At 38.1% G+C, this 26370-nt stretch overlaps 1 protein-coding gene across 2 annotated transcripts in view; it reads right to left on the bottom strand.

The window, feature by feature from the left end:
• gpsm1b (G protein signaling modulator 1b) overlaps positions 1-26370 on the bottom strand; it is an 82706-nt gene that overhangs the window by 51701 nt on the left and 4635 nt on the right. The window contains exons 1-4 of one of the 2 annotated variants that reach the window (XM_049465886.1): positions 11005-13126; positions 6469-6690; positions 5598-5733; positions 1932-2074 (exon numbers count right to left, since the gene is read on the bottom strand). In XM_049465886.1, coding sequence (XP_049321843.1) covers positions 1932-2074; positions 5598-5733; positions 6469-6690; positions 11005-11216 — 713 coding nt within the window. In that variant the 5' untranslated portion in view covers positions 11217-13126. Of the gene's footprint in view, positions 1-1931; positions 2075-5597; positions 5734-6468; positions 6691-11004; positions 13127-26370 lie in introns of those variants that run through there. The other variant, XM_049465888.1, reaches the window with a different exon arrangement.

The following is a 26370-nucleotide window of genomic DNA, read 5'->3' as shown; positions in this document are numbered from 1 at the left end:
GAATCATTAACACTGATCTTAACTGATGTGAGTGAGATCCTGCAATCTTTAAATGTAGTTCTGGGTTCTTTTAGGATCTCCTGGATGAGTTCTTCATGCCCTTTTGGAGTAATTTTGTTCGGTCGGCCGGTCACTCCTGGGAAAGTTCACCAGTGTTCCATGTTTTTTCTCCATTAGTGAATAATAGTGAATCACTGTGGTTCTCTGGAGTCTCAAAGCTTTAGAAATGACTTTATAACCTTTTCCAGACTGATAGATGATCAATGACTTTACAGTTTTCTCATCTGTTGTTGAGTTTCTTCAGATCAGGGCCTAATGTGTTGCTTTTTGAGATCTTTTATCTGCTTCATGTTGTCAGACAGGTTTATTGGGTTAAAGGGTACTATAACTGAAGGGAGGCTTTAGTTTAGACCCTGTTGGACCCTGGATATAGGATGAGATTGAGGTGGTTATGTATTGTGGAGGTGTACAGGTTCTGTATGGATCCTGCAGCATATTTACCCACAGTTGTTGCTAGGAGCTGTCTACAGTTGCAAGAAAAAGTATGTGAACTCTTTGGGATTATACTTGAATTTCTGCATAAATTGATTATTAAATGTGTTCTGATCTTCATCTACGTCCCAACAATAGACAAACACAGTCTGCTTAAACTGATACCACACAATAAATATATACGTTTGCATGGTTTTATTGAACACAACATGTTAACATTCACAGTGAGGAGGAAAAGTATGTGAATCTTTGGATTTAATAACTGGTTGATCCTCCTTTGGCAGCAAAAACCTCAACCAATGGTTTCCTGTAGCTGCAGATCAGACCTGCAGAACGGTCAGGAGGAATTCTGGATCATTCCTCTTCACTAAACTGTTTCAGTTCAGCTATAATATTATGGGATATCTGGTGTGAATCGCTCTCTTGAGGTCATGATGCCACAGCATCTCAACTGGGTTCAGGAGGTCAGGACTCTCCAGAAGGCGTTGGTTAATCTGTGCACAGTATATCCAGGTGCTCTTTTTTTTGCAAACTTCAAAACGTGCAGCAATGTTTTTTTTTCGGGTTTTTTTTTTGGACAGCAGTGGCTTCCTCCGTGGTGTCCTCCCATGAACTTCATTCTTGTTTAATATTTAAACCTTTAAACCTTATTGTAGATTTAACAACAAAAATGTCAGAGATTTCTGTAAGTCTTCAGCTGACACTCTAGGATTCTTCCTCACCTCATTGATCATTCTGCGCTGTGCTGTGCTCTTGCAGTCATCTTTACAGGACTTTACCACATCTAGAGAGAGTAGCAGCAACAGTGCTGAACTTTCTCCATTTGTAGAATGTCTCTCCCTTACCGTGGACACGTGAACATCAAGGCTTTTAGAGATACTTTTTTTGGTAATCCTTTCCAGCTTTATGCTACAAGTCAACAATTTTTGAACGTAGGTCTTCTGAGAGCTTGATCTTTTGTGCGAGGCGTGATTCACATAAAGCAATGCGTCTTATAAAAACAGCAAACTCAAAACTGGTGTGTGTTTTTTATAGGGCAGGACATCTTTAACCAACACATCCAATTAGCTCTTAGAAAAGATTAACATTAGTCGAGGGGTTCACATACTTTTTCCCCCCTCACTGTGAATATTAACATGTTGTGTTCAATAAAACCATGCAGACATATAGTATTTTGTGTGGTATCAATTTAAGCAGACTGTGTTTGTCTATTGTTGTGACTTAGATGAAGATCAGAACACATTTAATGACCAATTTATGCTGAAATCCAAGTTTAATCCCAGGTAACAGGTAATCACTGGGCTTCAGGCAGGTTAGCTAACCATAGAAAATTTGACTCCTGTATCCATTTATTACTGATTGTTCTTTTAATCTGTTAATTAGAACAGAGTGTCTGAATGTACTAAAAGGTGCATAAGGTGTTATACACAGTAACTCACTCGTAGAAGGCCGTGGCTCTCTGCAGGGTGTCCCGGACGTCGGCCGGCAGATCTCCAGGCTCCTGAGAGCAGCCCCACAACTGCTGCTTCCCTTTAGCATGAAATACATTCCCAATATTATACAGAGCCCGGGCCTCTCCCACCTGCAGCACAGAGAGAGAGAGAGAGATGGAGATTACTCCAAAAGGGCATGAAGAACTCATCCAGGAGGTCCCAAAAGAACCCAGAACAACATTTAAAGAACTGCAGGATCTCACTCTCCTCAGTTAAGATCAGTGTTAATGATTCATCATTCATTGGAAGGTGTGTGTCCATACGTTACATCTGCCGTAAAACTATAAACTAATGCATAGTTTCAGTAAAAAGAGCATCATACTGAGCATCGTAAAATATAAAACATGGTGGTGGTAGTGTGTGTGTGTGTGTGTGTGTGATGATGGTCTGGAACTTGCTGTAATAGATGGAAGAAGGAATTCTGCTGTTCTCTACCAGAAAATCCTGAAGGAGAATCAGAATCCGTCCATCTGTTCCTTACTGACCTCAAGCTCAGGAGTACTTTACTTGGGTTCTGCAGCAGGACAATGACCCAAAGCTCACAAACCTCTAAAGTTCACTGTCTCTGAATGGATTAAACACTAAAAACTAAATGAAGGTTTTGGAGTTAAAGGTCTAGTTAAAGTCTGGATGATTGAGATGTTGTGGATGATCTTAAACGGGACTTTTATTCTGAAAAATCCTTCAATGTGTCTGAATTAAAACTGTAATTCTATAAAGAAGAGTGGAACTAAATTCCTCCACAGAGATGAGAAAGACTCGTTATCAGTTATCAGTAAAGCTTGAATGGAACAACCAGGTTATTAGATTTAGAGGATAATACTTTTTTTTCATTTATTAAATAAAATTATAATTTAAAAAGTGATTTTTATGTTTACTCAGGTTATTTATGTCTGATATTAAAGTTTGTTTTATAATCAGAAAAATAGCACTATATAACATAAAAGCGAAAATACAATAAATCTGTAAGGGGTGAATACTTGTTTAAAAAAAATAAAAGAGCACTTAAAAATGATGAGTTTCTTTGATTTTACCAAATTGAAAACCTCTGGAATATAATCAAGAGGAAGATGGATGATCACAAACCATCAAACCACCAAACTGAACTGCTTGAATTTCTGCACCAGGAGTAAAGCAGCATAAAGTTATCCAAAAGCAGTGTGTAAGACTGGTGGAGGAGGACAAGATGCATGAAAAAAACTGTGATAAAAACCACCAGGGTTATTCCACCAAATATTGATTTCTGAACTTTTAAAACTTAGTTTAGAACTTTAGTTTTCTTTGCATTATTTGAGGTCTGAAAGCTTTGCATCTTTTTTTTTTGTTGTTATTTCAGACATTTCTCATTTTCTGTAAATAAATGCTCTAAATTAAAATATTTGTATTTGTAATTTGGGAGAAATGTTGTCTGTAGTTTATAGAATAAAACAACAATGTTCATTTTACTCAAACATAAACCTATAAATATCAAAATCAGAGAAAGCATCATCAGCATCTTTCAGGAGGAGCATTGAGCACGGTGATTAAATTTACAGTGAGCTCAGCCACCTGCCGACGTGCTGACATTCTAATATTGATCTGAGGATAACACCCCTGAGTGAAGGAAAAGACCCTGCCATTTCTCAACACACCAGCTGCACTGAGATCTGTGAACCACCTGAGTTAAAAAGCTATTTTCTAAATAAAAATATATATATTTTCCATAAGTCTGTAAACTTATAGAAGCGTCACACAGCATGAAACTAGCATTTAATGCTTTATTTATCATTTAGTTTAGCATTATGAACATGTACAGTGTAGAGATGTTTTTTTTTTATCATCTTAAAGCGACAATGTGTAAGATTTGTAACTAAAATTAAAAGCGGTAGTATTGTATTATAATATTTTCATTAATGTTATCAGTGTTTAGGCGTGATCCTCTCTGCTGTCTCTATTATATTCATTCTAAAAACAGTGTCTGGTAGAGTGGTCGGGTAGGTTTGACCTTATTTAATAAATTATTATTATTATTATTATTATTATTATTATTATTATTATTATTATTATTATTATTATAAACATTATTATACTCAAAAACACAGAATTTCACACATATTTATTTGCATTGGCCTGAATTAAAACAAAGTGCTCTTCCACTTGCTCTGTGCAATTACACATTCTCACCAGAGAGGGCTCCAAATCCCCAAATTCACTAAACCTACAGACTGTCGCTTTAAGAAAAGCTGAACTGAGCCAAAAAGATATTAGCTAGTGTTGTAGACAAGACCGCTAGAGCTGAGTCCGAGTCAAGATCGAGACTTTTACTACTCAAATCTGAGTCAAAATCAGGACCAAGACCAAGCCCAGATTAACATTAAAAAAAAACCTGGGGGGTGGATTCACATTTTGATTCACAACCCACAGCAAACAAACTTCTGAGCTCATCACTAACATTAGCCAGCTCGTTGCTAAGATTAGTTATCTCCCTTGTAACATTAGTATGTTAGCTAGCTCGTCACTAGCTTTAGTTCTATGCATGGTAACATTGGTGTGTTAGCTAGCTCATTGCTAACGTTAACTAGCTAATCGCTGATATTAGTTCTTTCCCCTGTAACATTAGTATGTTAGCTAGTTCGTCATTAATGTTAGATAGCTCATTGCTAACTGTAGTTCTCTCCCTGTTAACATTGGTGTTTTTGCAAGCCTCTTGTTAAGATTAGCTAGCCTGTCACTAGCATTAGTTCTCTCCCCGGTAAATTAGTGTGTTAGCTAGCTCATCTCTAAGGTTAGCTAGCCCGTCTGTAGCTTTAGTTCTCTTCCCTGTAACATTAGTGTGTTAGCTAGCTCATCACTAACTTGTACTAGCTAATTGCTAACATTAGGTCTCTCCCCTGTAACATTAGTGTGTTAGCTAGCTCATTGCTAAGGTTAGCTAGCTCGTCACTAAGGTTAGCTAGCTCGTCTCTAGCTTCAGTTCTCTCTTCTGTAACATTAATATGTTAGCTAGCTCATCTCTAAGATTAGTTAGTTTGTCTCTAGCTTCAGTTCTTTCTTCTGTAACATTAGTGTGTTAGCTAGCGCATCGCCAACATTAGGTAGCTAATCGCTAACATTAGTGTTCCTCCCTGTAACATTAGTGTGTTAGCTAGCTCATCACTAACTTGTACTAGCTAATTGCTAACATTGGGTCTCTCCCCTGTAACATTAGTGTGTTAGCTAACTCATCACTAAGGTTAGCTAGCTCGTCACTAAGGTTAGCTAGTTCATTGCTAGCTTTAGTTCTCTACCCGGTAACATTAGTATTTTAGCTAGCTCATAGCTAAGGTTAGCTAGCTCATCGCTAAGGTTAGCTAGCTCATCGCTAAGGTTAGCTAGCTACTCTGCAAGTTAAAATAGTTCCATTGCTGCTCTGTTGTAGCTGCGCTGTTTGGATTGTAAGCACTGCATCGTTGTTGGTTACCTGTATGTGGCGGAGTAATACATAGAAAGCTTCGGTTACAGTGCATTACCGGCTGATAACGGCACTCATAGAGCACCTCTCGGCCAATCACATTGCAGAGTCAGAACTAACTGTGGTATAATTTAGGATACCCAGTCCTGTCCATGCTCCTCAGTTGGACGGTTGTACAGTACCTTGTCTCCTTGCTCCTGGGAGATGTCCAGGTGTCTCTGGCAGCACACAGCCGCTTCATCGTAGCGTCCCAGCACTTTCAGAGTGTTACCCAGGTTTCCACTGGCCTTCCCCTCCCCAATCCTGTCTCCTATTGTCCTACAGAGAGACACAGCCGTCAGAACATCTGATCCTCTAAAGAGACAACTGAGACTGAGAGACTTAGAGAGTTAAAGAGTTTATTTTACAGTTATTTAATAAAAAAAAAGCAGACAATTTCTGTTAAAACTAATCTGATTTTACAACAGATAGACCTGATATAACCCGATATAATCTGTGAAATTGTCAATATAATTAACATTAATATATATTATCAGGTAAGTATCTTTAAAAAGGTAATACAGTTCGGGAAACACAAAAAAAAACGTATGTATAAGCTCCTCACATGGCAAAACTATGGCAAAAGTTAACGGATAGCAGTACTTAAAATAACGTCTATGAAGTTTAACCTCAAGTGGACGTTATACACCAGTTTAAGTGGTAAGATGTTATCTTGTGAGTGAGGTTGAGGTAAAACACTGGTCAGTGTGTTCATGGCAAGGCCAAGTGAATTAAAGGAGTTGGAGCTGATATTACCGCCCACAGTGGAAGGTGCAGTGGATAGATACTGTGGTAATGATTGTGACTGGTGGTGTCTGGTTAGAATTGTCCACATGGCAGAAATCACATCCATGTTTAATGCAGGAGAACCCATTCACATATATTGACAACGGTCAATGAAGCACACTTTAGCCTCCAAAGACGTTCACGAACAGAGTTAATCCAGAAGTTTGGGGGCACTGTTGGTGCACTATTTTTCCAACATACAACCCCAGTCACCCCCCCCATGCTTACCTGGCCAGGGTGAGATCGTGTCGGTGGTACTCCAGAGCCTTGCCGTACTCTTTGAGGTAGAAGTAAGCGTTGCCCAGCTGGCTGTAAATGGCACTGAGGGTCTTCAGGTCTTCAGTTCCCACCTGAACTGCAGCCTCGAAGAACGCTGTTCCACCTTTAAAATCTCCGGCTTTACACAGCCTCTCCCCCTCTAACGCCAGCTCCAGACACGACGCCTCCATCCTGATAAACAGAGATAAACAGAGAGATGGAGAGATGAAGGTTCATTATACAATTTTTAAAGCATGGAAATATGTAGAAGGTGTTACAATCCATTAATCATAGGATGAATCATTATGGTTTTACTAAGAAATGATGTCCTACTCTTAGTGGAATCCTTGGACACAACAGTTATCAACCAACTTAACCATCAAAGATCAGCTTAGCCCACCTGAAATCAGTTACCAAGCAAAAAGCTGGTTTACCTGGTAGCAGAGACCAGAAAACCTGGCCCAAAAAAATATACGAATTTGTAGAATTTGGATTAAATCCCATACTATCGTCGTCAACCATTGTTACATGCAGCTTGGGCCAATTCCCATATTATACTCAGCAATCGGAGTGTTGAAAATGAATATTTGGAAAGTTGACATGCAGTTTAGGCCAATTCTTTTATTATACACGGTAACTGGGCTTTTGGCAGAAGTGGTACAGGCCAATTCCCATACTATACTCAGCAACTGGGGTGTTGGCACATGCGGGTTGGGCTGATTTCTATACTATACTCTGCAGCCAGAGTGTTGAAAAATGAAATTTGGGCCATTTTACATATTATATTTGGCAACTGAGGTGTTGGAACAAGCAGCTCGGGCCAATTTCCATATTATACTCTGCAACTGCGGTGTTGGCATATGCAGCTTGGGCTGATTTACATACTATACTCAGCAACCAGAGAGTTGGCACATGTGGCACAGGCCGATTGCTGTGTAATACTTGTCAACTGGGGTGTTAGAACAAGCAGCTTGGGCCAAGTACCATACTATACTCAGCAACCGGAGTGTTGGCACAAGCAGCTTGAGTGGATTTTTATATTATACTCAGCAGTGTTTTAGCCCAGGCAATTTTGACCATTTCCCATATTATACTTGGAAACTGGGTTGTTGTCACATGCATCAAAAGTGGTACGGGGCAATTCCCATCTTATACTTAGCAATTGGCGTGTTGACACATCAGCACATCACCAGGTTAGGGCCGAGACCCATATTGTACTCTGCAAACAGGTTTTTTTTTTTTTACAAAAGTGGAACAGGCTGATTTCTATACTATACTTAGCAACCAGAGTGTTGGGAACATGCAGCTTGGGCTGATTTCTATACTATACTCAGCAACTGGAGTGTTGGCACATGCAATTTGGACCATTAACCATATTATATTTGGCAACTAGGTTGTTGACCCATGCAACTCAGGCCAATTCCCATATTATACTCTGTAATTGGGTGTTGGCCAGTTCCCACACTATACTCAGCAACCGGTGAGTTTGCATATGTGGCACAGGCCGATTGCTGTATAATGCTTGCCATCTGGGGTGTTGGAACAAGCAGCAGTGCCTATTCCTATAACTTTCTCAGCAATTAGAGAGTCAACCAGAGTGTTAAAACAAGTGGCTTGTGCTGAGTCTTATCTTATACTCAGCAACCAGAGTGTTGGAAAATGAAATTTGAGCCATTTCACATATTATATTTGGAAACTGGGGTGCTGGCACATGCAGCTCAGGCTAATTCCCCTATTATACTCTGCAACTGGGGTGTTGGCACATGCAATTTAGGCCAATTCCCATATTATATTCTGCAATTGGGCTATTGGCAAAAGTGTTACAGGCCAATTACCATAATATACTTAGCAACCAGGGTGTTGGCCCATGCAGCTTGGGCCAATTTCTGTACTATATTCAGCAACAGGAGAGTTGGCACATGTGGCACAGGCCGATTGCTGTGTAATACTTGTCAACCGGGGTGTTGGAACAAGCAGCCTGGGCCAAGTACCATACTATACTCAGCAACCGGGGTGTTGGCCATGCTTGTCAGCATAATTACAATATATTACACTCAGCAACCGGAGTGGTTTTGGGCCAGAATCAAGCCTAGATTTAAAATGGAAAAATCAGCAGATACGACTCGGCACCATTTGCAGTTAAAATAAATGAATAAAAAACAGATTGCTTTGATATAAAAACATGAGTTAACTTCATTTCATTTACTTTATCATGGCTGTTGGCTTTGCTATGCTTTTCTTTCCGAAGTTTCTTTCAGAAGTCTGCTTTCTTTTATATGAGTTTCTAAGCTCTAGTTCTAGTTCTTTCCACCAATAAGCCCCTGAATGTCTGAGGTTAGAGCAGATTCTTCAGTCTCTGAAAAAAAGGAGAGGAGGAGAAACAATATCCTTTCTGTTCTGAGGTCAGGAGCTCCATAGCTCACATTCCTCCCGCATTTATGACGACTTTACCCAACAGGCTCGCCAGAGAGCAGAGCAGTCTGAAGCAGAGGAGCTCCAGCTGTCTGAGAAGAATTTAAGAGATTAAAACAGAAGTCTGGAAATCTGCTCCAAAGAATTTTGGCAAGGCGTTAACCCAACCACACTCGTTTCTGTTTTCAGACAGGAAAAGGTTCTTTCCTACGTTCTATTCCAGGATACGCTAACCGTAAAGCTCTGACACCAGGTTTTATTAGATTATGATTATTTAGGAAACGATTCAAGACTCAGTTCAATCTCCGATTTCACAGAAATTGTGTACAATTTGAGGTTTTTGAGGTTTAATACACAAATATGACTGTAGGAACCTTTTACAGAAGCAGTGGTTCGCAACCTGTGGGGCCCCAAGTTGGCCAAATATAGAAGAATTTGGAAATATACAGTAGTTGCACGACAAACGAAGAGTCAGATTGCTATGCTATTTAAAATGAAGATAAAAGTTACCATGAACAATCCATTTAGATTGTATATCTGTTGTATTTATTGTGCTAAATATACAGAAAAGACATAGTACAGCATCTGCAGTGTCTTCAAGACAAGCTCTTGAGATGGAAGCAGTATGTGGACAATAGGTTGCGCCCATTGCAGGAATCATTGCATTTTCTCTCATACCGCCATACCGCTAGAGGGCGCTGTGGACCGCCATGCGGAACAGAACTGTCAGAGAAGCAGCTGCAACCATGTGAAGTGAGAAACTACCAGCTCCTGCTTCTGTTTTGAGTGTTTTATCCCAGTACTATAGAGTTGTAACTACAGCCCTTTTAAATATATTAATTATTTATTACTGTGGCTTAAAGGACGATTTGAATGTATTTTTTGACTGGAGAAAGAAAGGAAATTGTAGCTGTACTATAATGCCTCTATTGGCTTCAGGAATAATAAATAGTAAATATTTATTTATTGTGCAATAGAGCTTTTGAGAAATATATCTTTGAATACTTACTGTACTAACAGTACAGTAACTCACAAACCTATATTAAAGCCCAGTCATGCAAAAAATAATAATAATTTAAAAATGTAAAAAATACGGTTATATACCGTGAAACCGTCAGAATCATAACAAATACCATGATATGCATTTTTGGCCATACTGCCCAGCACTAATAGCTTCTATTATGAAGACCAAATCTGATTTGACATATTAAACGTCTGCCATAGAGCTTTTGAGAAATATCTTTTTGAATGATTAAACATTAAGTATTTTAGGTTTATAGCATTTATGGAACTATTTAAAAAGGAAGCTGTGTTAAAGTTGTTGGTGTATCTCTTTTTTTAAGTCTATTGTTTAATTACAATATCCAGCTGTTTTTTTTTTATAATAAAGTCTGATTTCTTCATATATTGTTTATATATTTTGTGGGACAAAGTGAACCCAATAGTAATCAAAGCCTTAATTAAAAGATTTAGTGTTTTATACTATATTGTTGCTGTCCAATGAAAAACACTTATCTCCAAAACATCAACTTTACAGAAGAGAGAAAAAACTTGTAAACTTTCAATGGAAGTCAATGTAAAAAGAGTTTATTTCAGGTAATTTTGAAGAGTTTCTATTGGTCCGTTCATCTAGAAATTTTGGCACAGTGTAAGGGACAGTTTGTCTTTTCAAATTATGTAGTAAACTAAAAATCGGCAAAAATGGAGATAAGTGTTTTTTTATTGGACAGTGATGATTTTTACATCTGAAAGTAGAGTAAATCACAAACCTACATAAAAACCCAATAAAATAATAATAAGAATAAAATACTGTAAAATACTGTACCATTTCTTGTCATACTGCCCAGCACTAGCAGTGAGTTACAAAACAATGGGAACCTGATACAATTATACCAGTTTACACCAATTTAATCAACTTTATCCACCATAAATCTCACATTTTACGAGCTCTATCAGCACACAAGGCCTTGCTTTACTACTCGTAGCAAAGCATCATGGGTACTGCCCTACTTCCCACGGCTCAGTGTAGCTTTAACAGCTGATTAGCCAGGCTAATCCTGACAGAGTCGTCTGTGTGCGACGGTTCATCTGTACCTGTGTTTCCGTTTAGCGCGACTCTTCTCCACGTAGACCCCCAGCTCTGTCCGGATGGGTTTTAAGGTGGACTGGGGTCTGGGACCCCGATGGACCAGCCTGCATACTGCAATCTGAGCCGCACTCAGAGGACAGGCTTCGGGGGACATTGGGACGTTCAAACTTATGTCCAAAGGCTTACGGTTACAAAGCAAGACCTGACAGTGACTCATCGTGAACTTTTCTTTAGAAAAAGTCTTTAGAAAATTGGATGTCTTATGTAGATGAGAAGACAATACCAAATCAAGGTGTCCTCAAAGATTTTATCCAAAAGGTGGACATGGAATTTGGACAACAGGCAAAAACAGGTTGTCCTCAACGTCTATAGAAGATTGGATGTTTCACACAGATGATTTAATTGACAGTCTTGAGTCTTGAAGATGCTAACAAAATTGGACGTCCTCAAAGACTTCAAAAAAGGGACAACCTTAAAATCACAGATTTAAAGTAACAGTCAAAAAGGGGACATCAGGTAACTTGATGACTAGATGATTAGATATTTTTCACATTGGTCTTGAAGAAACTGTCCAATGTCCTCAAAGTCTTTAAAAAAAGGGTAATGTCTTATATAGATGAAAACAAGCTACCAAAACATGGACAGAGTCTTGAGGAAAGTGTCCAATTATCGTGTCCTCAAAAGGCTTTAAAGAAATCCTGTCTTAAACAAATGGACAATCCTGAAGTCACAGTCTTAATAGCAAAAAAAAAAAAAAAAAAGGGGCTTCAACGTCTTTAGAAGATTGGATGTTTTACATAGATGGGACAATGGACGGAGTGGACAGAGTGTCCCTACAAAATTTCCAGTATCTTACACAAATGAGACGATCTTGAATTTAAAATGTCTTGAGTAAGCTTTCAAATCAATGTGTCCTCAAAAAGATTCAAAGAATTCCCATGTCTTAAACAAATGGACAATCCTGAAGTCACAATTTAAAGGGGGTTCATACAAAATTTGGACAGGTTGTCCTCAACGTCTTAAAAAAAAACTGGATGTTTTACACAGACAGGAAAATGGAAAGAGTCTTGGAGAAGCTACCAAATCTGACATCTTAGACAAATGGACAATTCTGAAGTTTTTTAAGAAATTATCTAGATAAAAAGAACGTGTCCACAAAGAATTTGACATCTGTCTTAAACAAGTAATCCAAAGATGTGGTCATACACTTAAAAATTGACCACATATGAAAAACAGAGTGTCCTTAAAGTCTTTAGATGACAGAGTCTCGTGAAAGGTTGTCCTCAGTGTCTTTAAAAGACTGGATGTTTTACAAGGAGTCTTGAAGATGCTGGGTTTCCTCAAAGACCTTAAAATTAACAACCTAAAAGTTTAAAACAAAGTCCCAAAGTTTAGTTGTTTTACCCTTTTTAGATTATTCTTTAGAATTAGATTTTTAGAGAGTCTTGTGGAAGCTATCAAGAAACAGGGTGTCCTTAAAATCTTCAAATTACCAGGCATCTTACGCAAATGGACAATTTTGGACAAAGTCAAAGTCTTGAAGAATCAGTAAAAACAGGCAAAAACAAGGTTCCCTAAAACTAAAAGCAAGCGGTTCAACAAGAACCTACAAAAGGTTCTCGAGAAGTTCTCAAATCGACAATGTTGAGGAGGTAAAAACAGGCAAAAATGTCTTGTGTAAGAAGCAGAAAGTATCTTTCAGAGTTTCAATACTAAGATCTTATGTAATATCTCAAGAAAAAAAAGAATATCTTGGAAGGCTTGCAGTTTCTACCACCCACTCGAAGGTCCACGGGCAGCAAGGTCATTTCAATCAAAAATCCATTCTGTTACCGGAGTCTTCCGCCCACCAGCTCTGCCTGCTGTTCTCTCCCAACAAATCCACCAAATCACGAGCCGACTGCTTCACCACGAGCCCCAGCACTGTCTCCGGTGACGAATGCTGTCGTTTCTCAAGCCGAGGGTCTCGCCGAGGCTCCAGCGACCGGGTTACGGGTAGCGATGAATGACGGCAGTGTGACAGCAGTATTGCTCAGCAGGGTAAATGAGCCTTTAAGAGCCACAAGCTGCCCTAATTCTCCAGAGTGCCTCGGCTGGAAGGACACCCGGAGCATCACGCAGAAGTCCCGGCTAATCCAGCACCTGCTGATCCTGACAGATATTCAATCGGAGCTCAGACCTGGGAGAAGGGCACTCCCCCGTGGAGGAGCTCTGCAGACGTTCATTCATAATATATGGAGGAAAACACACTGACAATGAAGACTTGTTAACCCCTAATGCTCCATAAAGATTACTATAGATATAACACAGCAGTAAAAACAAAGGATCGGACTTAACATGGCCAATATTCAAGACATAGTCTACAAAACTGTGCACACAGAATTAATGTAGCCGATACACAAATCATAATGTCCAATAACTGTACCTAGAGGGTGCAAAATGGCATTCAGGCAGAGCACAGCAGCAAAAACAAAGGATCAGACTCAGTATAGTTGACACGCAACTTGTAATGTCCAACTATTGCACCTAGAGGGTGCCAGAGGGTACTCTGCTAAAGCACAGCATCAAAAACGAAGTATTGGAACTGATTCCGGCTTCACATAGCCAAAAGCCAACCCATAACGCCTATTAATAGCACCTAGGGGGTGCTAAAGGGCATTTAGAGAGAGCACAGTGGCAAAAACAAAGGATTAGACTTATCGTAATTGATAAGCAACTTGTAATGTCCAACAAATGCAGCTAGAGGGTGCTAAAGGGTACCCTCTAAAAGCACAAAGGAATAGAACAGATTCCAGCTTAACATAGCTTAACAATTGCCAAACCATAATGTCTACTAATGGCTTTAAGAGGGTTCCAAAGGGCACAGTGGCAAAAACAAAGGATCAGATTTATCATATTTGATACCCAACTCTTAATGTTCATTAATGACATCCTTTGCTAAAGCACAGTGGCAAAAACAAAGAATCAAACAAAATGTAGTTGATACACAACTTGTAATGTCCAACAATTGCCCCTAGAGGGTGCCAAATGGTACTCTGCTAGTGCACAACAGTAAAAACAAGGGATTGGAACTCATTCCAGTTTAACATCGCCAATACCCAACCAATAATGTCTATTAATGGCATCGAGATGGTGCCAAAGGGCAGAGCACAGTGGCAAAAACAAAGGATCAGACCTAATGTAGTTCATATGCAACTTGTAATGTCCATTAAGGCCATAATTTGCTAAAGCACAGCGGCAATTTAAAGGATCAGAATAAAAGTAGCCAATCCACAAGCCATAGTGTCCAATAATTGGACCTAGAGTATGCACTCTGCTAAAGCACATTGACAAAAACAAAGGATCAGATTTGACAGAGTTGATTTGCAACTTGTAACATCTTTTAATTGCACCTAGAGGATGCACTAAAGAAAGCACAGTGGTAAAAACAAAGGATTAGAATAGATGTAGCCAATAAACAAATGTACAATAATTGTACTTAGAGGGTGCTAAAGGGTACTGAAACACAGCAGTAACAACAAAGGATCAGAATAAATGTATGATCCGATATACTAACATTTGAACAACAAAAGAGCTAGCTCTTAGCATGGTTAGCCTGGTTAATGGTTATTAGCTAATGCTATTTTTTTTTCAGCCTTGGCGCTGGACAGAAACTTCACTGAAAACTCACCCTTATAACTATAATACTTTTTATAGCATAATAAAATTTATACATAAGGTACACCTGAATATAAGGTGCACTGACGATTTTTGATTAAATTAAAAGATTTTAAAACCCTATCTAGAGGGGGATAAGTGTCTCAGGGGGTTCTGATGTAATTTTCTCTTTTATAGGGGGGTCCTCTGTGATTTTATTCCCATCCAGAACGACCATGTAGGTGTTTTTCACAGACGTAATTTATCTACTGTTTTTCGCTGAACTCTTTTCGTGGTCCTCCGGTAATTTTAGTCCTGTCCGGATCCACATCTTTGAGTTTTATCTCCTTACGTTTAATAAAATAGCTATTTGTTCACTGCCGCGCACCTTCATTACACTTTGGTTGCACCACAGGTTCCACGGAGATCCACTTAAAAAAAAACACAACAGCGAGTGGACATGGAGGAGCCACTGAACTACTTTTTTTTAATTGTACCCCGGATGCAAGAGTTTTATCATGGAATAGAAGAAGTCCTAGACCTTCCTCGCAGTGCGTCTGCACCAGTGAACATACTGAGCCCTGCAATACGATTAGCAGCTCGTGAGCGGTGCATGTTAACATATGTTCAGCTGCTTAAACATGTAGTAACCCCCCCCCCCCCACCACCGCCATGCAGATCACAGAACCGCCACGCTTTTCTCTGACATTCACAGAGTTTGATCTGAGCGCTGCACACGAGCATCAGACAGGCTGCTGACGTGCTGAGCTGATGAGCTTCCCCACCGGCACGGCACAACCCACGCCTATTAATTCAGCTCAGGGTCACGACACCCATGAATCTTTAATACTCAGAGCGAGGCGCTCTGGTGGTCATGAGCGTCTAGATACAGTATGTGTTTCAGTCAAATATGTGCAATTTAAGCCATTTATTATTATTATTATTATTATTATTATTATTATTATTATTATTATTATTATTATACCCATAAAGAAACCAGGTATAAGGCTATATATACAGCTCTGGAACTAAAATAAGAGACCACTTAAAAATGATGAGTTTCTTTGATTTTACCAAATTAAAAACCTCTGGAATATAATCAAGAGGAAGATGGATGATCACAAACCATCAAACCACCAAACTGAACTGCTTGAATTTTTACACCAGGAGTAAAGCAGCATAAAGTTATCCAAAAGCAGTGTGTAAGACTGGTGGAGGAGGAGAACATGATGCCAAGATGCATGAAAAAAAACTGTGATTAAAAACCAGGGTTATTCCACCAAATATTGATTATTTCTGAACTCTTAAAACTTTATGAATATGAACTTGTTTTCTTGTTGTTGTTTTTTTTTTTTTTTTTTTTTGGCCATTTCCCCTTTTTTTGCAAATAAATGCTCTAATTGACAATATTTTTATTTGGAATTTGGGAGAAATGTTGTCTGTAGTTTATAGAATAAAACAGCAGTGTTAATTTTGCTCAAACATGATATATATATAGCTTATATATATGCATATATATATATACATTGAGTGCAGCTGCTCTTTGTTGTGTTGGCTAAGATTATTTACTGGGTAATCCTGAATTAAAGGAAATGAGATTTGGGATCCTGCCGGATTATAAACTACCCAGGCAATTAGCCGAGAGTGCTGAGATGATAGCACTTACATGCTAGCTAATTTCGTCTTAGTGCAATTACTCCAATTACTGCCAGTGTAATCAGTGTGAGACATAAAGAAAGATACATGTGGTAGTGATAGACTTTATTGTGCTAACTGTGCTACATGACACAAAATGCAGTATATAGGGGTTGACTACAACTTCCAGCTGATGCGTAAACTTGAAGCTGGAGCCTTAGAGCCTCACATTTACTACTCAATTTTATTTAGTGTGTTTTACCCTACAGTTAGCATGTTAGCTCACAGCTTGTATGTTAGCATGTTTCCTGTATGGTTAGCATCTGTCAGTTGTTAGAACTGTGTCAAAACCCATTTAAGGGTGGTAGCACTGAGCACAAACCAAGCTGGCAAGGGCAATATTAAAATAATACATTTTTAACTCATTAACTCATGTAGCACAGCTAGCAGATAGTAATTATAAAATTAGCTATAGCTGTAAAAGAATGGCACATGCAAATCTATCTCAATATGTCCCACACTCATTTTCCCATTTCCTAAAACCTATAAACTGCATTGTACCTTTGTAGTATTATGATGTTGCATTTGTAAGGTACTTTTAATATAATTACATTAGCTATAGCAGTGAAAGAATAAGCCCTAAAAAACCTTATTTTAACATGTCTTACAGTCATTTTCCCACAATATGAGTAATACAGGCAGGAGTAGTGCAGAACTAAACTGACTAGACTAGTAGCTCCCCAGCCCAGAGGGTTGTTGAACCCAATTGCAGAACAGTTGATCTCAGAGCAGATAAACCCAAGAGTAAAGTAAATAAATAAATAAGTAAACACACAAATAAATAAACACACGATCAAACCTGTGTCATCAGGGTCGCGTTCTAATACACTACTGCTGCCCCGGCTAGTGAATTGGGACACAGCCGGGGAAAAAAACGCCCTTAAAAGGAGATAGGGAGCCTAAGAACGAGCGGAAAAACAAGGACGAGCAGAAACTAAAGTTATGCTGAGCGCGACAGAGAGAGACAGACAGGGGAGGAATGTAAACAAAAGCTCACCAGAGAAGCATTTTATTTTATTTTTTTCTTTACTGTTCATTATAGTTCAAACAACATCACGGGCCCGATGTTTCATGCTTGCAGGCCACAAATGTTTCAGAGTTATAGCAGTATCTAATAAAATAACAACAATTACAACACAATACACCCCTAAAAATGTATGAAAATCCAAGTGTGTCATCTAAAAAAATGTGTGTTAAAAAAATCGTATCTTCATTTGAATGATCCGATATCGATTCATATAAACCCAAATCGTTCCTTACAATTAGCCCATTTTCTCTGCATATGTGTAAAGTTTTTTACACATATAGCGCCCAGGAGTCTGGGGAGTCTGCGGGGAGTTTCTGCAAAAATGTAATGTAAGTAATTTTCTTCTGACTGCTTTTCCACTCAGTGCTGCCTGTTTTTTTTTTTTTTAACTAGCACATTTAACACTGTTTCAAATTGTTTTCCAGTGTCGTTTTTGCCTGTACTTGATTAAATGTAAGACCTGTCCGCCTGAATCCACCGTTAGCTTAGCTTAGCGGGTTAGCCGTTTCACCAGGGAAGCAAATCCCCCTTTAGCTAGCTTTCCAAGCACCAAGCCCCACGGATAGTGCACTAAGCTAACTACACTAGCATGCTAAGCTAACCCCGCCAGTGCGCTAGCAGTGTCAGAGGGTCGTACAGTGCAACAGGTTTAACTGCTAGCTGGTATAACTGTAGATTAACCTGTACCTGAGTGATTTAATGTGTTAATAGTGGAATTATGATCATGTTTTCCGTGAAGCACTGTTACTAATTCAGAGTATTTTGTCCTCAGAGATGAACGTGAGGCTCTAATAAAGGGAAAGAAGAGCTACGCTCAGACTGGCTGGTTTTTCCCTCAGAATTTAATAAAGTTTTCTCTCTTTACATTATTCATTTTTCTTGTTGTGTTTTTTTTTTATTATCACTATGTGTATTATATTATCACATCTGAACTAGTGGGTTTGGGTAAATTTCACACTTTTATTATGCAGCTAAAATGTCAGTATAACAGTTATATATTCATACAGTGTTGTTGTAAACGATGGCTTCCAAAGCTTCATTAATGTTCTGGAAGCATGTTATGTTTTATCCACACACAAACATAAAATTTGAGTAAAGTGGTCATTCCAAACCTGTATAATGTGATTAACTAAACTATATTAAAAAGAAATTTAAAAGAAGAATGTAACTGTTGTGTTAAGTCTATATAATATGAACACTAATATTTTAATAGTGGAAGTTCAAGTGTTCCTTGTATAATTTCATTTCACATTTAAACTACAATTTTTAAAATTTGAAGTTTCCCTTAATGAATCGAATTTGAATCAGATCAGTGACGATACCGACCCCTACTTTAGACTGCTCTGTACGAGGGACTATTATGGGATTTTGTCCTCATGTGTGGTGTTTAAACTCCAGTCCACGCGTTCATGTACACATGATCACATGATAATAGGGTTCCTAAAGCCCGAGATCTGAGCAGGTAGAGATGAAAAGCAGGCCGTCTGGAGGAGAACAGGCAGATGCTGAATATAGCTCAGTCTGGACCACATCAAACACCAGGATATGAACTCTCCAGCTAACGCAGAGCCGCCAAATAAAACACCGCCGAGACTGCACCAACAGCAGAAACACCGCCCAGCAAATCTCTGATATAAAGCAGATTCAGCTCAGCAGCTCAGAGAGAGACTTATATTCAATTACAGCTCCACCTTAAAAAACGCTTTCCTCAGAACAACCTTACGAAGAATCATCTCATGCTCTTAAAATAATGCTGATCAAAGTGCTTCTCCATATAAAAGAGTCTTTGTTTCATGACTCAGTCGTAAAAAAAATTGGCTGGTGCATCAAACATCAAAAAATGTTTCTGTATTTTTAAAAACCTCTGGAATATAATCAAGAGGAAGATGGATGATCAGAAGCCATCAAACCACCAAACTGAACTGCTTGAATTTTTGCACCAGGAGTAAAGCAGCATAAAGTTATCCAAAAGCAGTGTGTAAGACTGGCGGAGGAGAACATGATGCCAAGATACATGAAAAAAACTGTGATTAAAAACCACCAGGGTTATTCCACCAAATATTGATTTCTGAACTCTTAAAACTTATTTATAAATATTAACTTGTTTTTCTTTCCATTATTTGAGGTCTGAAAGCTTTTTTTTTTGTTGTTATTTCAGCCATTTCTCATTTTCTGCAAATAAATGCTCTAAATTACAATATTTTAATTGGAATTTGGGAGAAAAGTTGTCTGTAGTTTATATATAATAAAACAACAGTGTTTATTTATTTTATTGAAACATAAACCTATAAATAGCAAAATCAGAGAAACTGAGACAGAAGCTCTGAATCTGTTGCTGCACAGCGAGATGGACAACAGTTAGAAACATTTTAAAATAAAGACATTTTTACACTAATAACAGTCTTTGCAATGTCATATGTTACTTTACAACATGTGTAATAATGCCCTGCTAAGTGCAGTTCAGCCTATACTGACCAAGAGTCTTAGAGTCTCTGAAAAACACCAAATCCACCGGAGATCCTATTTAAACCTATAGTTACTTACACACACAGAGGTGGGTAGTCCAGATCCAGAAAGATTTTTACTAATTTTAACTAGTGTAAACAGAACTGTTCTAAACGTACACCTACCTATCTCAATTGTACTTCTTCAACTGGTGTTTTTTCCTCCAAAGACTAATTCTAACCATTTGTTTCTTAGCTCTGAATTACTGGGTAAAGTATATAAACACTGATGTGATATTCGCACAAATAACACAGGAATGAACTGCATGCTGTTCCTAGCTCTGTTATTTAGCTCCTATCTGACGAGACGGCGTCGCTGCCCGGCTTCAGCTCTGCCTGTGGGCGGTCCCGAGACGAGGTGGGCGGGGCCATGAATACTAATTCACGGGTTGATGTAGACACGGTGCTTTTCCTGATCGACTCGTTTATTTTTCTGAATATTTTCTTTTACTAAATACTGCAGACAATGAGGAAGAGGTTGAGGAAGAGTTTCATCATGTGCAGCATCATAAACAACTCAGAGAGACCTGCTGTATTTCACAAAAAAACAAGAAAAAGAGGATTTTAGCAAAAGGACACCTATAAACACACTCCTACCAACAGTGTTCATAATGTTATGCTTAACTGGTGTACGTCCAGCCTTCACAGTAGGTTCTGTATTAAACAGGTCAAGGACTGCAGACTGCTGACCCACGCAGGTGTTTAAATGAGTTTCTCATTAATTTAACAAGCTCTGACTTCTTAAACCGAGGTCATTCCTAACAGCAATGCTTCATGGCAGTCAATAAAACCGTTAAACAGCAGCAGACCACAGGATTTACACTCTGGCACAGTAAATCAGCTCAGCCCGAACTCTACTGTTACTTCAGAAAGCAGTAAAATACTGATTAAAAACAGCTACACTGTAGAATTCTCTGTAAAAATGTGCTTTCTAGCAACACCAATTAAGAACACATTAACAACTACTTAACAAAACCACAGAAACAACCTAGCAATCGCTTAGCAACACCATAATAACCACCTGGAATACCACAGCAAGCACTTAGTGAAAAACACCACTGAGTTATCAATGTGCAACACCATAATAACCACCTGGATTACCACTGCAAGGTCCAAGTGAAAAACACACAAGTTGTTTCACCCAAGTTGTTCAATCACAGAGCAGCAGCCTAGCAACATCACAGTATCCACCAGTGATACTATAGCAACCCCTGTAGCAACCTCCTAGCAACATCCAAGCAACCTCTAAAAAACAGCCTAGCAATCACATAGCATCCCCATAGCAACCACCCGACACACCAAAACAATAATCTAACCACCATCTTTTTAAAACAGACTAGCAGCCACTTAGCAACCCCATAGCAACCACCTACCAATTATTTTGTAACACAATAGCAACCACCTAATACACCTAAACAATCATTTGATACCACCTTAAAAAAACAGTTGCATCCCAGTGGCCATATAGCCACAGCCTAGCAGCCACCTAGCAACACAGAAACAACCATCTGGTATATTACAGCAACCACCTAGTAAAAAGAGTTGCGTCCCAGTGGCCAAATAGCAACCACCTAGCAATTAGTTAGCATCACCATAGCAACCACCTGTGATGATATAGCACTTACCTAGCAACACCAAAACAAACACCTGGTATGATACAGCAACCACCTTAGTAAAAACAGTTTCGATCTAGTGACCACAGAGCAAAAGCCTCAAAATCTCTTTGCAACACCACAGCAACCACATTCTTGTTTAATTGCTTTGGCCACATAGCCACAGCCTACCAATCACTTAACATCCCCATGGCATCCTCCTGAGACACTGGAACAATCAACTAACGACACCATAATAACAATTTAGCAAAATCATAGCAACACCATAGCAACCACCTTTTAAAAAAAAACAGTTGCATCCCAGTGGCATCTTAGCAGCCACTTAGCAACCCCACAGTAAACACCTGAACAGCAACACCAAAACAAACACCTGGTATGATACAGCAACCACCGATCTAGTGACCACACAGCAAAAGCCTCAAAATCACTTTGCAACACCACAGCAACCACATTCTTGTTTAATTGCTTTGGCCACATAGCCACAGCCTACCAATCACTTAACATCCCCATGGCATCCTCCTGAGACACTGGAACAATCAACTAACCACACCATAAAAACAATTTAGCAAAATCATAGCAACACCATAGCAACCACCTTTTAAAAAAAAAAACAGTTGCATCCCAGTGGCATCTTAGCAGCCACTTAGCAACCCTATAGTAAACACCTGTGATACTTAGCAACCACCTAGTGATCACATTGCAACACCATAGCAACCACCTGGAATACCACTACAAAATGCACTTCAGTAAAAGTTTATACTTAGTTTATTATAGATTCTATTTCTGTTTTAAAATTAATGTTTTAATGTTTATTTTTTCTAATCAGATGTAATTTATAAAGTATGTTGATGCTGGTAGGAAACCTGAGGGTCGTGACCCCCTGCTGGCCACATCCAGAACAGCAGAGCCGCCACAGAAAGCAACAGAAAGTTGCCGGTTAACAGCGGTTATCTGGCAACCTCAGGAACAATTGTGCAATAATTACATGCTTGTGGTCTCGCTGGCCCAAATGCATCGTCATGGCAGTGCTGAAGAATGCAGCCCTGTGGAAAGCTTGGCGAGGAGGAGACAGCGTGTGATTGGTGGCCTCAATCTAAGAGCTAACAACAAGCTGCAGTTACACTGTTTATATACAAATCAGAATAAATGTAGGATTACTGGTGCGACAAAACATAAAATTAAAATCAGAGATACTAGAGTTTAAAACTCTTCTGTAGAAGTTCTGAAAAATAATCAACTCAAGCTTTTTACTCTTTAAGTAAAGTGTTTTTAAAGAAAAGTACTGGTTTCAAAACTACTTAAAGTATAAAAGTAAAAGTAATGTAAGCCCAGGTGAAAAAATATATACCTAATTGAGAAAAATATATACATATTGAGAAATGTCTATGTATGCTGTAAATATACTAACAGTTTTATGTACCTACTTAAAATATGTTAAAATCATATTAATATTATGCTTTCATCAAATGTTTGAAAGTAAACTTTGATCATACTTTTTAAAAAGTACAATATAGTGTATTTAAAAAAAAATACAAGGTGGTTGCTATGGTGTTTCAAAGTGATTGCTAGGTGGTTGCTAAGTATCACAGGTGGTTACTACAGGGTTGCTAAGTGGCTGCTAGTGACTACAAAGAAGTACACTTTCAGTTTAATGTAATTCAATATACTTCTAAAATACTTTTTTCCAAATATATTTTTGTACATTTTTAGCAAAGTGTGTTAAAAACAGCTGTTACAGTAGTTCACTTAAAGTACATTAAATGTATCATGTAACTTTTTATACACATTAAATATACTTCATCTGTATTTCAATAAAATGTATTTTTAAGCAGTATGCTTTAAATTAAAGTAAAATTTATATAGTGGCATTAAATACAGTTTAAGTGCATTTTAGTGTAGTTTTTGTTTCCAGTAGCATTAATATGTAAACTAATACATTTACAATATACTTCAAGTGTATTAAAATCTGTTTAAAAACATGATGTTAAATCTACTTAAGTTTGCAGAAGTTTTCATGCTTTTATGTTGTGTTTAAATATGAATGGATGGATGGATGGATGGATGAATGGATGGATGGATGAATGGATGGAGGAATGGAGGAACGGATGGATGGATGGATGGATGCAGGAATGGAGGAACGGATGGATGGATGAATGGATGGATGGACAGATGGATGATGGATGGATGGATGGATGGATGGATGAATGGATGGATGCAAGGATGGATGGATCGATGGATGGATGGGTGGATGCATGGATGGTTGGATGAACAGATGGATGGATGGATGGATGGACGGATTGATGGATGGATGCATGTATAAATGGATGGATGGATGGATAATTGGATGGATGGATGAACAGATGGATGGTTGGATGGATGGATGGATGGATGGATGGATAATTGGATGGATGGATGGATGGATGGATGGATGGATGGATGGATGGATGGATGAACAGATGGATGGATGGATGGATGGATGAATGGCGGTGTTGTTTGGTTGGTTTGTGCTGCGTCAGGTTACAGTGCTCAGAGCATTAATCCAAACATAATTGAAGGCAACCGAAGTCCAGTTGTCAAGGAAACCAGAGAAAAACTCCAGAAGTGTTTTTTTCTCCTTCGCCTCAGAAACCGCAGAAAAATCCAACAGCCTCCAGCTTTCTCTCCACTGCAGATCTCAGTCCTTTTAGTGCTTATTCCATTAACATTACCTCCATTAACATTATCCTAATGCTGATAACAGCTAATAAAACACAACAAAACTGAGCTGAGCATTATGCTAATGTATGTAATGTACACTAGGCCTGTTTCAATACTTTCATTATCGATGTATCGTACAATATATGAACATAATCTCAGTTATTTATGCTGATATATACAGTATTGTGCAAATGTTTTAGGCACCTGTGAGAATTTCAGTAGAGAAAAAGCTTCTTATCTGTGCAGTAAGTGTTTATTAGCATTACAATAAATACAAACAGCAATTTTACAAAAAGCAGTTACAGCTTTTACAGCCATGTTTTCCTTAAAACAACATCTCCTAATCTCTCCTCCTCTTAATCTGAGTTTAATAGACAAAAACTCTGATACTGCTGAGATAAATAAATTAACAGTATATATATATATATATATATATATATATATATATATATATATATATATATACCTCCTAAATAATTAAGAATTAATAATTACTAATGCTAATACAGTCATGGTATCTCATGGTTACTAGCTTTCATTTGTTGTTGAGTTATGACTAATTTAATAGATAATTTTGTCAAATTATGCAATTCACAAAAGAAGCTAAACGCAAAAGAATCTACTGGTGCCACATATACCCAAGTAAACTTGTCTGCCATGTACTCGAAGAAGAATTGAGAAAACAGCGTCACTACAGAGCAAGAAAAATAAATATATGAAGGATGCATATATGAAGGAAAGTGTTGCTCAAACAATTTGCAAAGTTAGAACAAAGTTATTTTGCACTTATTTTGCAATTCACTAAAGATGCATCCATCCACTGGTGGCGCTGTTTTGCAACAAATATAAACTTGTCTGCCATGTGCTTGAAGAGGAATTGAGAAAACAGTGTCACTACACAGCAAGTAAACCTAAATATATGAAGCGTAAATATATGAAGGAAAGTGTTGCCAAAACAATTTGCAATTCACAAAAGAAACATCCATCCACTGGTGGTCCTTTTTTGCTACATATATAATAAGTAAACTTGTCTGCCATGTGCTTGAAGAAGAACTGAGCAAACAGTGTCACTACAGAGCAAGAAAAAATATATATAAAGGATGCATATATGAAGGTAAGTGTTGCCTGTTTCACAAAAGAAGCACCCATCCACAGGTGCCCCATATATTGAGAAAACAGTGTCACTACACAGCAAGTAAACATAAATATATGCAGTAAATATATGAAGGAAAGTGTTGCCTAAACAATTTGCAAAGTTTGAACAAAGTTATTTTGCACTTATTTTGCAATTCACAAAATAAACAATTATCCACTGGTGGAGCTGTTTTGCCACATATATAATAAGTAAACTTGTCTGCCATGTGCTTGAAGAAGAATTGAGCAAACTAGAAAGCAAGAAAAATAAATAAATAAAAAATAAATATATGTGAAGGATACGTATATAAAGGAAAGTGTTGCCCAATTCACAAAAGAAGCACCCATCCACAGGTGCCCCAATATACCCAATACCCAAGTAAACTTGTCTGCCATGTACTCGAAGAAGAATTGAGAAAACAGTGTCACTACACAGAAAGTAAACATAAATATATGCAGCGTAAATATATGAAGGAAAGTGTTGGCTAAACAATTTGCAAAGTTAGAACAAAGTTATTTTGCACTTATTTTGCAATTCACTAAAGAAGCATCCATCCACTGGTGGCACTGTTTTGCAACAAATATAATAAGTAAACTTGTCTGCCATGTGCTTGAAGAAGAATTGAGTAAACAGTGTCATTAGACAGCAAGAAAAATAAATATATAAAGGATGCATATATGAAGGTAAGTGTTGCCTGTTTCACAAAAGAAGCACCCATCCACAGGGTGCCCACATATACCCAATACCCAAGTAAACTTGTCTGCCATGTACTCGAAGAAGAATCGAGAAAACAGTGTCACTACACAGCAAGTAAACATAAATATATGCAGTAAATATATGAAGGAAAGTGTTGCCTAAACAATTTGCAAAGTTTGAACAAAGTTATTTTGCACTTATTTTGCAATTCACAAAATAAACAATTATCCACTGGTGGAGCTGTTTTGCCACATATATAATAAGTAAACTTGTCTGCCATGTGCTTGAAGAAGAATTGAGCAAACTAGAAAGCAAGAAAAATAAATAAATAAAAAATAAATATATGTGAAGGATACGTATATAAAGGA

The sequence above is a fragment of the Astyanax mexicanus genome, chromosome 1 (assembly GCF_023375975.1).
Source record: "Astyanax mexicanus isolate ESR-SI-001 chromosome 1, AstMex3_surface, whole genome shotgun sequence".
In the NCBI taxonomy this organism is placed as follows: domain Eukaryota; kingdom Metazoa; phylum Chordata; class Actinopteri; order Characiformes; family Acestrorhamphidae; genus Astyanax; species Astyanax mexicanus.
This window is presented reverse-complemented; position numbering and strand designations above follow the sequence as displayed.